The sequence below is a fragment of the Zonotrichia albicollis genome, chromosome 5 (genome assembly GCF_047830755.1).
Source record: "Zonotrichia albicollis isolate bZonAlb1 chromosome 5, bZonAlb1.hap1, whole genome shotgun sequence".
Taxonomy (NCBI): domain Eukaryota; kingdom Metazoa; phylum Chordata; class Aves; order Passeriformes; family Passerellidae; genus Zonotrichia; species Zonotrichia albicollis.
The window spans coordinates 10,813,167-10,826,243 of NC_133823.1; the positions used below are offsets into that span (position 1 = coordinate 10,813,167).

At 35.7% G+C, this 13,077-nt stretch overlaps 1 protein-coding gene across 4 annotated transcripts in view; it reads left to right on the forward strand.

Moving 5' to 3' along the window:
- Positions 1-13,077, forward strand: part of LRBA (LPS responsive beige-like anchor protein) — a 368,802-nt gene that overhangs the window by 51,616 nt on the left and 304,109 nt on the right. For all 4 annotated transcript variants that reach the window (XM_074540769.1, XM_074540771.1, XM_074540770.1 and 1 more), the window contains exons 15-22: positions 1,290-1,369; positions 2,681-2,743; positions 4,541-4,638; positions 6,804-6,896; positions 7,687-7,795; positions 8,328-8,409; positions 10,048-10,171; positions 10,430-10,622. In XM_074540769.1, the coding sequence (XP_074396870.1) occupies positions 1,290-1,369; positions 2,681-2,743; positions 4,541-4,638; positions 6,804-6,896; positions 7,687-7,795; positions 8,328-8,409; positions 10,048-10,171; positions 10,430-10,622 (842 nt within the window). The remainder of the gene's footprint in view (positions 1-1,289; positions 1,370-2,680; positions 2,744-4,540; positions 4,639-6,803; positions 6,897-7,686; positions 7,796-8,327; positions 8,410-10,047; positions 10,172-10,429; positions 10,623-13,077) is intronic.

Sequence of the window (13,077 nt, forward strand, 5' to 3'; positions counted from 1 at the left end):
TGGTGTGCTTTTGTCCTTGAAAGATTTTTTTTTCACAATCTATAGGAAACTTTCTTTAGAAGTCCTATCCTCTGTCATCAGACACCTGTGTCAGCTGATACTAGGCAGAGGTGGTCAGAGAAATGGTAGGATGTTGGAACATTAGAGCTGTGCTTGGGAATATGGTCTTTCTCTGTTATTTTTAGAATTTCAGAGAGTCAAGATGGGAGAGAGCTAGATTTACTAGGAGCGAGTGCTCCCTAGATGTGTCTGACTTCCTGCCACCAACTTCTCAAAATTACCAGCCTTGCCTGTTAGAGGGCTGTAAGGATTGTTTTGTAGTATTTTTCATCCTTTAAGAAGCAAAGCATGCATGTTTTCTCCTTTCTTTTTAATCCCTCGTGGATTTACTTAGTTTCATAACGCATTTATTGAGCCTGAGGCAAGTGGATGAGTAGGATAGTCTTAGTAATGCAGTTTAATGGCTTATTTTGACTAGGCTGGTTTACATTGAAAATAGCTGTTCTTAAACCAAATATGCCTGTGGGCCTATGCTTTATAAAACCAGACTCATACAATCACTTCCATTCTCTAGATTATTTGCTTTTCTGTGATGATTAAGATCATGATAACGTAACCCTACAGGCAAATGTAAAAACTGTGCCCCAAAATGCGTTTGCAGCACTTTGTTCCATTTGCTTTCTGTACCAAAGCTTTTACTTGACTTTGACACTTGGTTGCACCTGTTTTTTTAACCTTGCCTCTCCTGGGAGCTACTGAGTGTCTGGGTATTTAAAATGTTTCTTCAAGAGTCTGCTTTACACAGAGATGGCAGAAGCCAGTCCTTTTTGACTTTGAGTTAAAAATTTAAGTCATGTCTTTCAAGGTACTCTTTATACATGGCATTGTGAGATTGATTTTTGTGCATTTAGCCAGTGTATAATAATGTAGCTCTTTGAGCTATGGTGCAACTTAGGAAAAACCTGTAAACTGCAAAAATTTGAAATCTGGAAATTCTGACCTAAAGTTCTGTTATCAGTCTTATTCCTTGCATGAAGTTGGTTTATAGCACTACAAGGAAACGTTAAAATCATCAGAATTTAGGTGAAGCCTTAGTGGAACCTCACTATCCAGGCATTTTGCTGATAAAAGCAGTAGTGTTTTGTGGTCTGAAATAGAGGGTGGGAAGACTTAGAATTGTGCTTTCTTCACCCTGAAAATGCCTTTTATTTTTCTTTTTGTGAAAATGCTGTCTGTGCTAATAACAACTGTTAATTTTTATTTTATTTATCTGCTTTTTTTTTTTGTAGATGGTCCACGGCCTACTCAGAAGGAGATTTTATCCTTGCGAGCATTTTTGTTGATGTTCATTAAACAGCTAGTCATGAAGGTAGGATAGCTTTAAATTAGGGTAAGATATTTGAGTTTCCTTTCACAAAGAAATGCCTAACATGCTTTAAACACATTGAATTTTGTGATAGCAAATAGAAGCAGCCGTGTAAGGTGCTTCTTTTTGTTGTGGCTCTTGCCACAGGCAGCAGTGCTAAAGGATATTTTTTTTTCCCCTTTTAAGCTGTTTTTATTAGGAATTGAGCTATTAGTAGCTTAGAAATGTTTACTGTTGGGCAAAAAAGTATTTAATTTTTTTTTTAACATGAACAGTATCAGCTGTCATAAGTGCCTAAAGACTCAATAGAAACATTTGATACTCTGTGCTGTGGGTCAGTGGGACAGAGGAGGATAAGAAAGACTATCAGTAAGTTTCTCAACTGTTTCTTGGACAATAAAGTAGTAGTGGAATTCAGCATCTCTGTTGCTTGCAGGCTCTTCATGACCTTTTCCTAACGTAAGTTTTTGGTCTCTCTGTGTAAGCCCTGCTCAGCAATAACAAAAATATCTCTGTGTTATCAACACTGTTTCCATCACAAATCCAAACCACAGTGTGTGCTGTCTCCTGTAAATCAATTCTACCCCAACCAAAACCAGCACAAAAATAAATAGAGCACCCATTGAAAAGGTTTGATGAGTTTGATCCTTTGGCATGTTTTCTTTTTGTACATAGTGCTGCAAAATCTTTTTGGGAAATGAAAGATTTGCTTTAAAAAATGAAAGCCCCAGAAGTGAAGAAGCCTGCTTTTGCCTACCCTCATCCTGTTCTTAGAAATTGTTGGCTTTTATTTTCACAAAAAGTACCACAAGGCATATTGCTGGCATAGGTGCTATAAATAATTGAGATTTCTTCAAAGTTGATAGCAACTGAAGATGGGCTTCTCTAGTGGAAAATAAGAACCAAACATAGATATGGGTATAGCTAAGAGGCTTGTAATTAACTCCCAGATCTGCTTTTGAGTCCTTTATGCTACCTCAATTTAATTCTTCTATTAACAGGAAGCTCTCAGTTCAAATTGACTGTATCAATTAACATGTATTACTCTAACAATTTCATATCCTATATTGCTATTTATATTGTTTTTATGCCTGTGTTGAAATTGCTTTAAAACATTTTATGGCATTCTGTGGGTGCTTTTGGGGGCAGGGAAGGAGCTGCCTTGCAACTATAAAGCTATTACAGGATGAAGTGAAAGCAAATTTATTGTGTGCTACTTACTTTGTGATATAAACATTTCTTGTAACAATGCTTTTTTTGAAAACAGCATTCTATACTTGAAAGGTGATGGTTAAAACCTGTTTGTTTTTAAAGGACTATGGAATAAAGGAAGATGAATTGCAAGCTATCCTCAATTACCTGCTTACTATACATGAGGTAATTTTTAATTTGGGGGATGTGTTTATGAAGAATGCCTTACTAGTGCTGTTTGTGACCCAATGTTTGACTAATTTCAAATATAACCTCCTTTATGCCACAAGATGGCTCTGCAGAGGAAGTAGCAAACATTGTCTGATTCTTAGAGTAGTGTGCTGATATGCCAATATTCTCGCAGTGATTTAAGCACTATGTTCAATGTTAGATTGAAGTTCATTAAGCCAGTAAGTCAAAATGGTTTCTTATGTTCTACAAACCAATTTACCAAGCAGAAAAACAGATGGTGAGACTGACTTTAAAAAAAGTCAAAACCTTGTTTTAGGCTGCCTAAGTAATATTTTTTGTTTTCTTTTCCCTCTCCTTTTTATTTTGCTTCTTAAATAAAGCAATAAAATTGAAAACATGCATTAAAAAATAAAGATGTATGTTAATGGCATCTAAGAGAAGCATATAAACTTAATTGGGAGAAAAATGTTGGTTACCACTGATACATCTGCATCTTCGTATTTTAGCACCAGGAAAAGGCACTTTATGCCAGATGCAACATCAAAGACAAGGGAAATGGGGACATAAATCTAACTGATCTCATCTCTGTAAGGGTGCTTGAAATGGGTAAAATAAGGAATTAATTGAACTTCATTTCAAGCAGTATAGATTTTTGTATTTTTAAAGAATTTTGCTTACACCTATATTTTTTTATTTTATTCTCTGTGCTGGTTACTACTACTTGGTATTACCATAGTCAAGCAGTTCTACTTTATGTGGAGAAGTAAATAGTAAGGCCCTTGGTACCATATAAGAGTGAACTAAAATAGCAGAAGCTTTACATGGCCTTCAGATGAGGATGTGAGATTTTAAATATCCTGGCAGTTTGCATACTCATGTGTCAAAGATCCATGAATGCTGAATCCCACAGTCTAACTGTGGATTCAGAAAAACATCAGGAAACAAGTAAAATTTAGCCTTCTCATATGGCAAAATAGTGATAGCATCTGTAATGTTGGCTCTTAATATCATCAGGTGAACAGAGTTGTTCAGGAGAATGTAGAACTGATTTTTCTAATTGAGTATTAGAGTATTTGTACAGAGTACTCTAGAGTAAAGAACTAGAGTATTTGTTCAAAAGTGTTGGTCAGTGTTTTATTTGTGGACTCTTTTTGTTTTAAAATAAACTTCCATTTTAATACTACAGAATATGTGAAAAGACAGTTACATTTTGTTATTTCTGAGGTTATTTTTAGTTACAATGAACTTGGAACAAGTTAATGAACTGTTGCTTAGAGTGCTTTAAATTAAAAGTATGGAAAAATTTACTAAGCGACTTGAATTACCCATTTAAAATATTGTCTGTGGCAGGTGGTAGTATTTTTTTCCTCATGGTCTGGACATTTCTGAGTAGAAACTTTTCATTAAACACCACCCTGTGCCCCAGAAAATGTGCAGCAGTTTATTTGTAGCTCCTGTGCAGGAAAGGATTGGGAAATACACATGCAAACAGAGGAGCATGTGTGTGGAAGGAAGTAACATGGTCTAAATTTCCATTGCCTGTCAAATCCTTACATCCCAGACACTGATATATCACTGTTCACCCTAAACAATTAAGTATATTTTTTGCAATGTTTTCTCTTGCACTTGCCTTTAGAGCTGTAGTTCTTTTGATCCTGGCCAAAGCGATTTGGTCCTTAGTTTATTATTAATCTCCACATACTTTTGAAATGTTTTGTAGTGATTCTTTTAGTGAGAACAGTGTTCTGATGTTTGTGTTGTGAATTCAAATTTGTAACTTTTATCCAACAGGATGACAATCTAATGGATGTCTTGCAGTTGCTGGTTGCTCTGATGTCAGAGCATCCTGGTTCTATGATTCCTGCATTTGATCAGAGGAATGGATTACAGTAAGTTTGAATTTTCTAAGTGGGAAAAAGGAAGCAGTGTTTTGACCATGCTGTTGCTTGCAAGAATTCCCATGAAATCTGAATGGTTCTCATCAGTGTGTGCATTGCAATCAGAGACTCCTCATCTTGGGAGATTTTTGGGTCCAGGTGTTCATTTTGACAAGAGGTGCTGTTGGATTTATTATCAATGAAGTGGTTTTTTTTAATGTTTCCAAGCTGCCAGTCACACTTAAACAGGGAGAGATCCATTTCAGTCTGTGCATTGATGTCTTCATCTGCTGGTGCTCTCTCTTCAGCCCCCCATTCTTACAGATGTCTTACAACTGGAAGGGGGCTGACAAAAATTGATTCTGATGTGTTCTGATCCTTGTTAGTTCTCTGCTCTTTTTTTTTTCCTGTGGGATTTTTCCAGAAAAACTTTTTATTTGTTTAAAAGTAGCATTTTGTGCTATGCACTGTTTGGAATCTTTTTCCCAACAAATAGAAAAAAAGTGTTTAACACTATCTTGAGAGAAAAGTAGGAGAAGTAGCAAATTCTACTTGTACAAGTAGAAAATCCGCTAGAGGAGTTAAGGACTTCTTTTGTCTTGTGACTCTCAGAGGGTGGTCACAGTATTGAATTTTTCTAATTTAACAGGAACCTGCCTGATCACAGTGGGGAAAAAATTGCTACAGGCAAGCAAATGTAAGAACAACTCATAGAAGGATATGGGGAATAGTAATTCTCTGACTGTGTAAAGGCAGAGTCTCCTTTCTTACACCTATTTAGTTGCACCTATTGGTTAATCCCTGTTTTTATGTATATATATTCTTTTTCCGGTTGCCCTTTCTCAAGAGACTGCATTCAGGCATGTTTCTGTTTTCTCCCCTTTTACTGCTGGACTGATTATTTTTCTTTTTACCCATTTTCATCAGATTTGATTTCATTTGTATGGTAACGTGTCACATATGGGAAACTAATAAAAACCTCAAATACTAAAGTATTTGAATGTCAGGTTGGGTGTCCAATGCAGTACATTTGGTTTTATTTAACAACTAGCAGTAGGTGCTTTTATTTTTTGTTAACAAGTGTATGAGCAAGTCATCGTGAGTAGTCAGTCCACAGTGAGAAATCACTTTGTTTTCCTGTCTCATTTGTTACACTCCTTGCTCTGGTACTGTCTCCAGTCACCTACTTTTTGCAATTAAAGCATGATAATCTTGAAATTTAAAAATAATTTTCCAAAACTTTATAAATATTTGGAGTTCTCTTAAAATTGAAAAGATTAAAGTAACCAGTCTAGTGGGGGGAAGAAAAAAAAAAAGCAAGGAAATGCTTTTCCCCTATACAATTAGGAAACCCTGTTACTGTTCTGTAAAGAAAAGATGAGAAATGGATTCCATTGCTTGAATGGCCAGTGCATCATAGGTTTTGCTTATTTCTTGCCTTCTATAGTTTCTGTGGTTGCAGCATTCTCCAGGATAAATTATTTGTTATAAATAACTGTTTTTTAATCACCTTTGGTTTTACCTTTAATTCTGGTATCTGCTCTAGAACTAATTTTTTTTTTTTTTTGGGTCTTAGTTCAGGTGCCCTGAGAATTATTTTTGGGTATATAAAAATAAAAGTATGTAACTATTGATGAGTGCTCAGTTATGTATAGATAAGGCCTGAAAACTTAAAGTCCTTTGAACTCTAAAACTCGCGGATCTAAAATGCCATATTGTAACATGGGATAGTTTTGGAAAGGCTCTCCAAAATTGTTTAAATGAGGTAGGCTTTTTCCTTCCCCCTAGTGAAATGATCCAGATTTCTTCAAAATTTTTATCTTGTTTATGGTAAAGGATAAGTACTGTGCCTTCTGTTCCAATATGATTTCATGGAACATTTGGAAATTAATATTTTCTTTTTTTAAAAAGAGCTTAGTAGTCCATGTAGATAAGTAAAATTGTATTTCACAGATTTAAAGATCTGTTGAATACTATGAACCACAGTCCAGCTAGAATCAGATAGTGATGTGGCCCTAAGCACTTGACTGTCTAAAATGTAAGTGATCAAAGAAATTGGATGTAACTGATAAATACATTTAGATGTCTTAAGTTTTTATGGGAGGTTTACAAGGAGCAAAAACCTACATTTGTTATTCTTCACATTGACAGAAGACCAATGTTTGTTCTCCACTTAGGGTTGTCTACAAGCTTTTAGCATCACAAAGTGAAGGCATCAGAGTGCAAGCCCTGAAAGTGATGGGATATTTCTTAAAGCATCTTTCTCCAAAGTAAGTACTGATTTGGGTCTTTAACAAAACCTCCCAAGAAAGGAAGGAGTAAAGGTAGGTTGTGACACAGACATTCTATTTGTTACTTTGGGTATAAATTATGGGTGTGTATACACACATTTGTGTGTAAAGGGGAAGCTATAATGGAGGTTAATCACTAAATAGGCTTCACTGAATAGGAGCTGCCTTCTTCAACTACCCCTCAGTCTATTTGTCACAAATGTGTTTTTGACATGGTGGAATTGCTTGTTGCTGGCAGCTAGTGTCCAGGCATTATCACTCCTTATCAAGCTGATGATTGAACAGTTACTTGCAGTATGGCCTCCTTCTTTTTGAAGTGACCCTTTTCCAGTGAAATCAATAGCAAAAATCAGACTGGTGAGATGGAACCCCATGTTACTGAGAACTAGTTTAATATGTCTTGAGTTGACTGTGATAGTAGATAACTATTGAGATTGCTGTCCGTGGTTGCATTTTTGAGTGAAGTGAGGGCCAAGGTGTGCTTTCCTCAGTGTTTATCCAGAAATCCCCAAGGCTGTGTTCCAGCTCTTTGGGCCCGTGGGTGAGTGGACCTCATTTATGGAAGAAAGGTGGCTGCCTTTGGGGAATGATTTGTCCTTTCAGAATCCGAACACTTCCCCTTTTCCTTCACCAAAAGTGAAAGAGTTAAGAAACAAACAAGAAAAATATCTTAACAGTGATTTTATATTTCTTGAGGCACATGTTTTAGACTTTTTCTCCCCTAAAGCAAATGGAATGCATGCTTTTTAATCTTTCTCTACCATTTTAGGAGAAAAGCTGAAGTCATGCTTGGACATGGATTGTTCTCTTTGTTGGCTGAAAGGCTGATGCTTCAGACAAGCTTATTCACCATGACCACATACAATGTCCTGTTTGAGGTAGTCATACACTGTAGTTAGGATTCAATCTTTCTAATTACTTGTAAGACATCGTTAGAAAATTGCTTACATATTTTTGCTGATATGTTCCAGATGACCCTAAACCTTAGTGTGAAGCAGCTGAATGCTGCTTTTTTCCCCCCAAAGCTCACTACTTTGGATTTATCCCCTCCTTAACTTGGTTATGCTCATTATGAGCAATTCTAGATAATGAGTAACCTGTATGTCTCAACCAGATGCTCATGTAGATGTGGAATTTTATTATAGCAATGATCTTGCCTTAGGATAATTGCTTTGGTTAGATTCACATTCATCTTCCAGTGTACTTTAAATAACAGTATGCACTTAAGAGAGAAATAAAAGAATAAAGCAGCTTATAGAGTTTTATAAACAGGATGAATTAAATTATCAAGAAAGTTAGCGGGGATTTTTTGGGATGATTCTTAGAATGATGTTGATTGTGCTGCATCCAATATTTTTCAGTAAACTGTCTTCATGTACATTGATATGTCCTCTTCTTCTTTCTTGCTAGATTCTGACTGAACAAATTTGCACTCAAGTGATACATAAACAACATCCTGACCCAGATTCAATGGTGAAGATACAAAATCCTCGTAAGTATGGTACACATTTTCGGAAGCTACCTTAAGAAAAGTCTGCTTTAAAAGAATCCTACCAATGTACAAGCTTATTAATTACATCTGTCAGTCTTCTAATCTCAGTTTTACATTTTCTTCACCCTAAAAGACAGATCACTTGTATTTAGTTGGAGTTATGTACAGAGTATGTCTCTACAGCTTTTTGGAAGACATTTTACATGTTGCTAGTTCATAACTCACCTTTTTTGGCTGTGCATTCACATTATGAAATGATTTTTCAAGACTTTTATGCACAGGATACTTTGATTTAATACATGTTAAGGTATTCCAGCAAAATTTGAATGCATTAGTTAGTGATGTCAGACTAAATTATGTAAAATATGGAAACACCTTTCATCTTAAATTAAATTCAGTAAGACAATGCTAGATGGAAGATAGGAGAAATGTATCTGCTCACTGTTCTGGTTAACTTACTTTATTGGAAATATCTTGATATGAAACTTTAGATGTCTTTTGAACTAAAAGAAAATACTGATCTCCTTCCCTGAATTATGTACATTATTAATGTGTTCTGTACATAATACAATGGACTTATGATAGCTTTGGGAGTTAACTTTTTTCTGGAGAAATAACAGATTTTTCACTTTTGTAGCTGCTTTGTCATTAAATGTAGGTCGCAGTTATAAGTTTACTTCAGGTGGAAAGGGGGGGGAAGAGAAAAGAAAGCAAAGCAGAAATGGAGGAAATAAATCTGGTTGCATTGTGCCATTTTCCTTCTGGTAAATTCATATGAAGCAAGAGATGTTAGCATGTTTCTGTTGCTTTCTCCTAAGACTTTTGGAGTTGACAGTCACTGCTGTGGTCAGTATAGACCTATATGGGGACTGAGTTGATTCTCAAATAATGTAGGTCTGGTAAAAAGAATGACTTCTAGAGTCCCTTTTTTAGATCATTACTGTTATCAGATAAGGAATTTCTCTTTAAAGAAGTTGTACAAGATGAACTGCAACTATCACAGTGACTGTGTTCAAATTGCACCCTAATTCATTTACAAAGTTGACTTCTTTTAAAGTAGCAAGGAAAGTCACTGCCCCTCTGCTTCAAAAAGTGCTATGTACCCTGAATTTTCTCCTAAAAACACAGGAAACTTTTTGATAATAAGAGATAAAATTTTATATTATTTTTTTTATATAACAGAAACTGATAAGTTTATTTGGAAGTTGGTTGCATTCTTTAAAAATTCAGTATTGTTAAGGTAGAGCAAAATCTCATAAGGTAGAGCATTTTTCTCATATATTGGTTTTCTGAAGGATGCTTTTTTATGTGAACCTCATGTAAAAATTGTTCTGACAGATTCTGATAGCTTGTCAATTGTCCTGCAGTAATATTTGTGTTACTTAAACATGGTAATTCAATGAATTCCATGTTCTTTAGAGGTATACAAATCCCCCTGATGGGTGATTAGGTTTGAAAAGTATCGGAAGAAGGGATTTGTTATACTTAAACCTGCTTCTCCAATAAAGATGCGCTTTTTCTCAGTATAAAACTTTTTTATGTGGTGTCCCTTTCCTTGTGCCAACACTGTTGAAAGAGGCCTTGTGTTTTATGCTGTGCTTAGTTCTAATATTTTGTTACTCGTGAACTGTTTTTCAGAGATTTTGAAGGTTATTGCAATCCTGATCCGTAATTCTCCACAGTGTCCAGAAACTCTGGAGGTGCGGCGAGCCTTTCTCTCAGATATGATTAAACTGTTTAATAACAGCAGAGAAAACAGGAGGTATGATGGCTTGCTCTATGCACAAGTATATAAAATAAATAACAAAGTCTCCTAGTAAATTAAACTCATGAGGGCAGATACAGCTTCATTGCTGTTTCAGCAAATTTCTGTGCTCTGGCAAAGGTGTCAGTATGAAAAATTAGAGAAGCTTTGCATGTAGCAATTTTTTAAAGCATGTTGGATTCTTGACTTAGCTGTTGTATATATTTCTAAGATATATTTTATAATCTGATTCAGTAGCATGTGTGTGTTTTGCAGGAGTTTGTTGCAGTGCTCTGTCTGGCAGGAGTGGATGCTTTCCCTTTGTTGTTTTAATCCAAAGACTTCTGAGGAGCAGAAGATAACTGAGATGGTGTACACCATATTTCGGATTTTGCTGTACCATGCAATAAAATATGAGTGGGGTGGCTGGCGTGTGTGGGTGGATACACTGTCAATCACACATTCAAAGGTGAGATTAATCAAATTTTAGGAGCATTTCTGAAAAATTTTGGTGCTGGTCTTGCTTTTTAGTAACAGCAGCAACACAAGGTGGCGCACCAGAGCTATTCATCAACAAAAATACCTTTTAGTAACATCAAAAGGCTGTAAAACAAATGAGTAAAAAGCAAAGAAATCCAAGTTAAAGTAGATGCTTCTGCTGTTAAACTGTCATGGAATATGAGGTGAGAGTGCAAATCCATGCAGCAGGAATGAGACTATTACACAGCATGAATGAGACTGTTACCCTTTGTTATTGTTCTGTCTGAATCTTGTTGTTCTTACAACCAGAGTAACATCATAAAAGTTATTAGTGGCTCTCTGAATGAGGCACAGTAATACAAAAGGTATTTTATACTGCCTTATTCTAAACAAGAGTGAGGCCAGTGTGGGCCTCAGAATTATTCTGGTTATCAGAATATTTACTTAAAATGAATTAATTTATAAATTACCTATTTCTAAATGTGTGCAATTAAGCAGTGAAAAGGATGTCTGTGAATCCAGAAGATCATTTTATGATACTACGGAATTGTTGGCATTTCTGAGATCTTGGATTTTGAACAATTTTTTTTCTTAGAAAGGGTCAGTCTCTGCAGACAGCAAGAACCTTGTTATTTTGCAGCTCTATTTATTGCATTCAGAGGCCCGTAGTGCATTGTTGGGCTATGGGAGACAATTGTAAAAATCTGTGTAATAAAAATGGGTGAAATAACTTCATTAAACAGTTACTTAGCTAAGTGGAATTCCTGTGCAAAGTGCCCAGGGCCACACTTTAACCCTTAGAGAGATCACATTTTCGGTGTTGCACCATTCTTAATATACTTTTTTGTTGGCTTTGCAGTCTTCAAAAACCAGTTTCCTCTCTTTGCCCCACGATGCAGAGGGCATGGGTGAATTGGCAAGCTGTAACCAGAGTAAAGATCCCTAATGTGATTTTATAGAAAACTGGCATAATTTAGCATGTGTGTGATTGCTGGGAATCGCTGGGAGTTGTCCCTTGGGAAAGATGGAGAGCTGAATAAAAGACTACCTTTTAACTCTTAGTCAGAGCTTTGGTATCTTGAATTTAGAAATTAGCTAGCACATTATCTTATAATCTGTAGTTCTATTCCTAGACTCCTTTTGTAAGACAATGTAATGTCAGAAATCTCGTTTAAACAACATCTATGTCAGAAAGGTTGTATGGATTTTTGGTCATTCTTTTCAGTGACTTAATGTGGCTAATCAATGATGTAAAGCTCCCAGAGAAAAAAGCCCAAGATTTTGTTGTGATGCCATGGCCAAATGTCAAGAACAAAACCCTGCAGTTTTAGAAAAGACAAAAAAATAGATAGATATAGATAATATTGGTCTGGTTTATTAAATTGTATTTTAAGGGCTGCATGTTTTTGTGAAACACCATGGATGAGAAGATGACCTACTTCAGTCTGTGTTTCTCATTTTTTGTTCCTGGCATGCTGCGATAGGGAGGTGTCCTTGGTTGTAGGAATAACTCCCTGTAAGTTTTCCCAAGTGTAACTTTGTTGGCTTTCTGGTCAATGTATAATATCTGTCTGTTCTTCCAGACCATTTCAGGAGAAGTTGAATGATGGCGCATTTGGAAGTGTGTGAGTGTGGGCAGAGTGTGGTGGTGGAATATTGAACAACTCCTAAAGGAATTCAGTTTGGACATCAGTACTAATACTAGTTCCAGAAGCCTAAATGACAATATTTAAACAGCAAAAGCAGGCAAAAACAAACTTGACAATATTGATATGAATGATGGTGCCATTATCAAGATTTTAAAATTTGACCTTTTATTATGCACAGTCCATTTGAACATTTTTGTAAGTAATACGTACAATTCATGCTACTAGCCATATGAAACTAGGTGATTCTTCAGAGCTCCCTGTTTATTACATAAACATAAATTAGGATAAATCACAAAAAAGATCTTGAAAAATGTCCTTTTACATGAACAGATAATTATAATGATTTTTTAATCCTGTTAATTTTACTTATTTTAAATGGTCTTGTGTTCTGTTTTACCACTATTGAGATTCATAGAGATTCACACATAACCTGGTGTAGGCATAATTCAGTGGGCAAATTGTTCGATGCTAAGTGCATCTCAGATGTTTTTGATTTCTAGCATGCTTTCAAAGTAATGTGGGAATTATGGGAACAAAAATATTTCTTTAACATTGCTAAGAGAATAACCAGTTTGGGTTTTTCCTATTTCTCTCTAATTGTATTGGGTTACTGCTTATTTTTCCTTTTTATAACCCTCTGTGCCGTTCGTGCCACTAATTTATAACACCATTCCATGATAAAGAACAAGTACATAAAGGACCACTGTTACACAATTGGATAGGTTTTGCAGAGCTACACATCAAGATACATGCAGCTGCTATAAAAAGCCAAAGAAACTCAATTGCAATTTTATT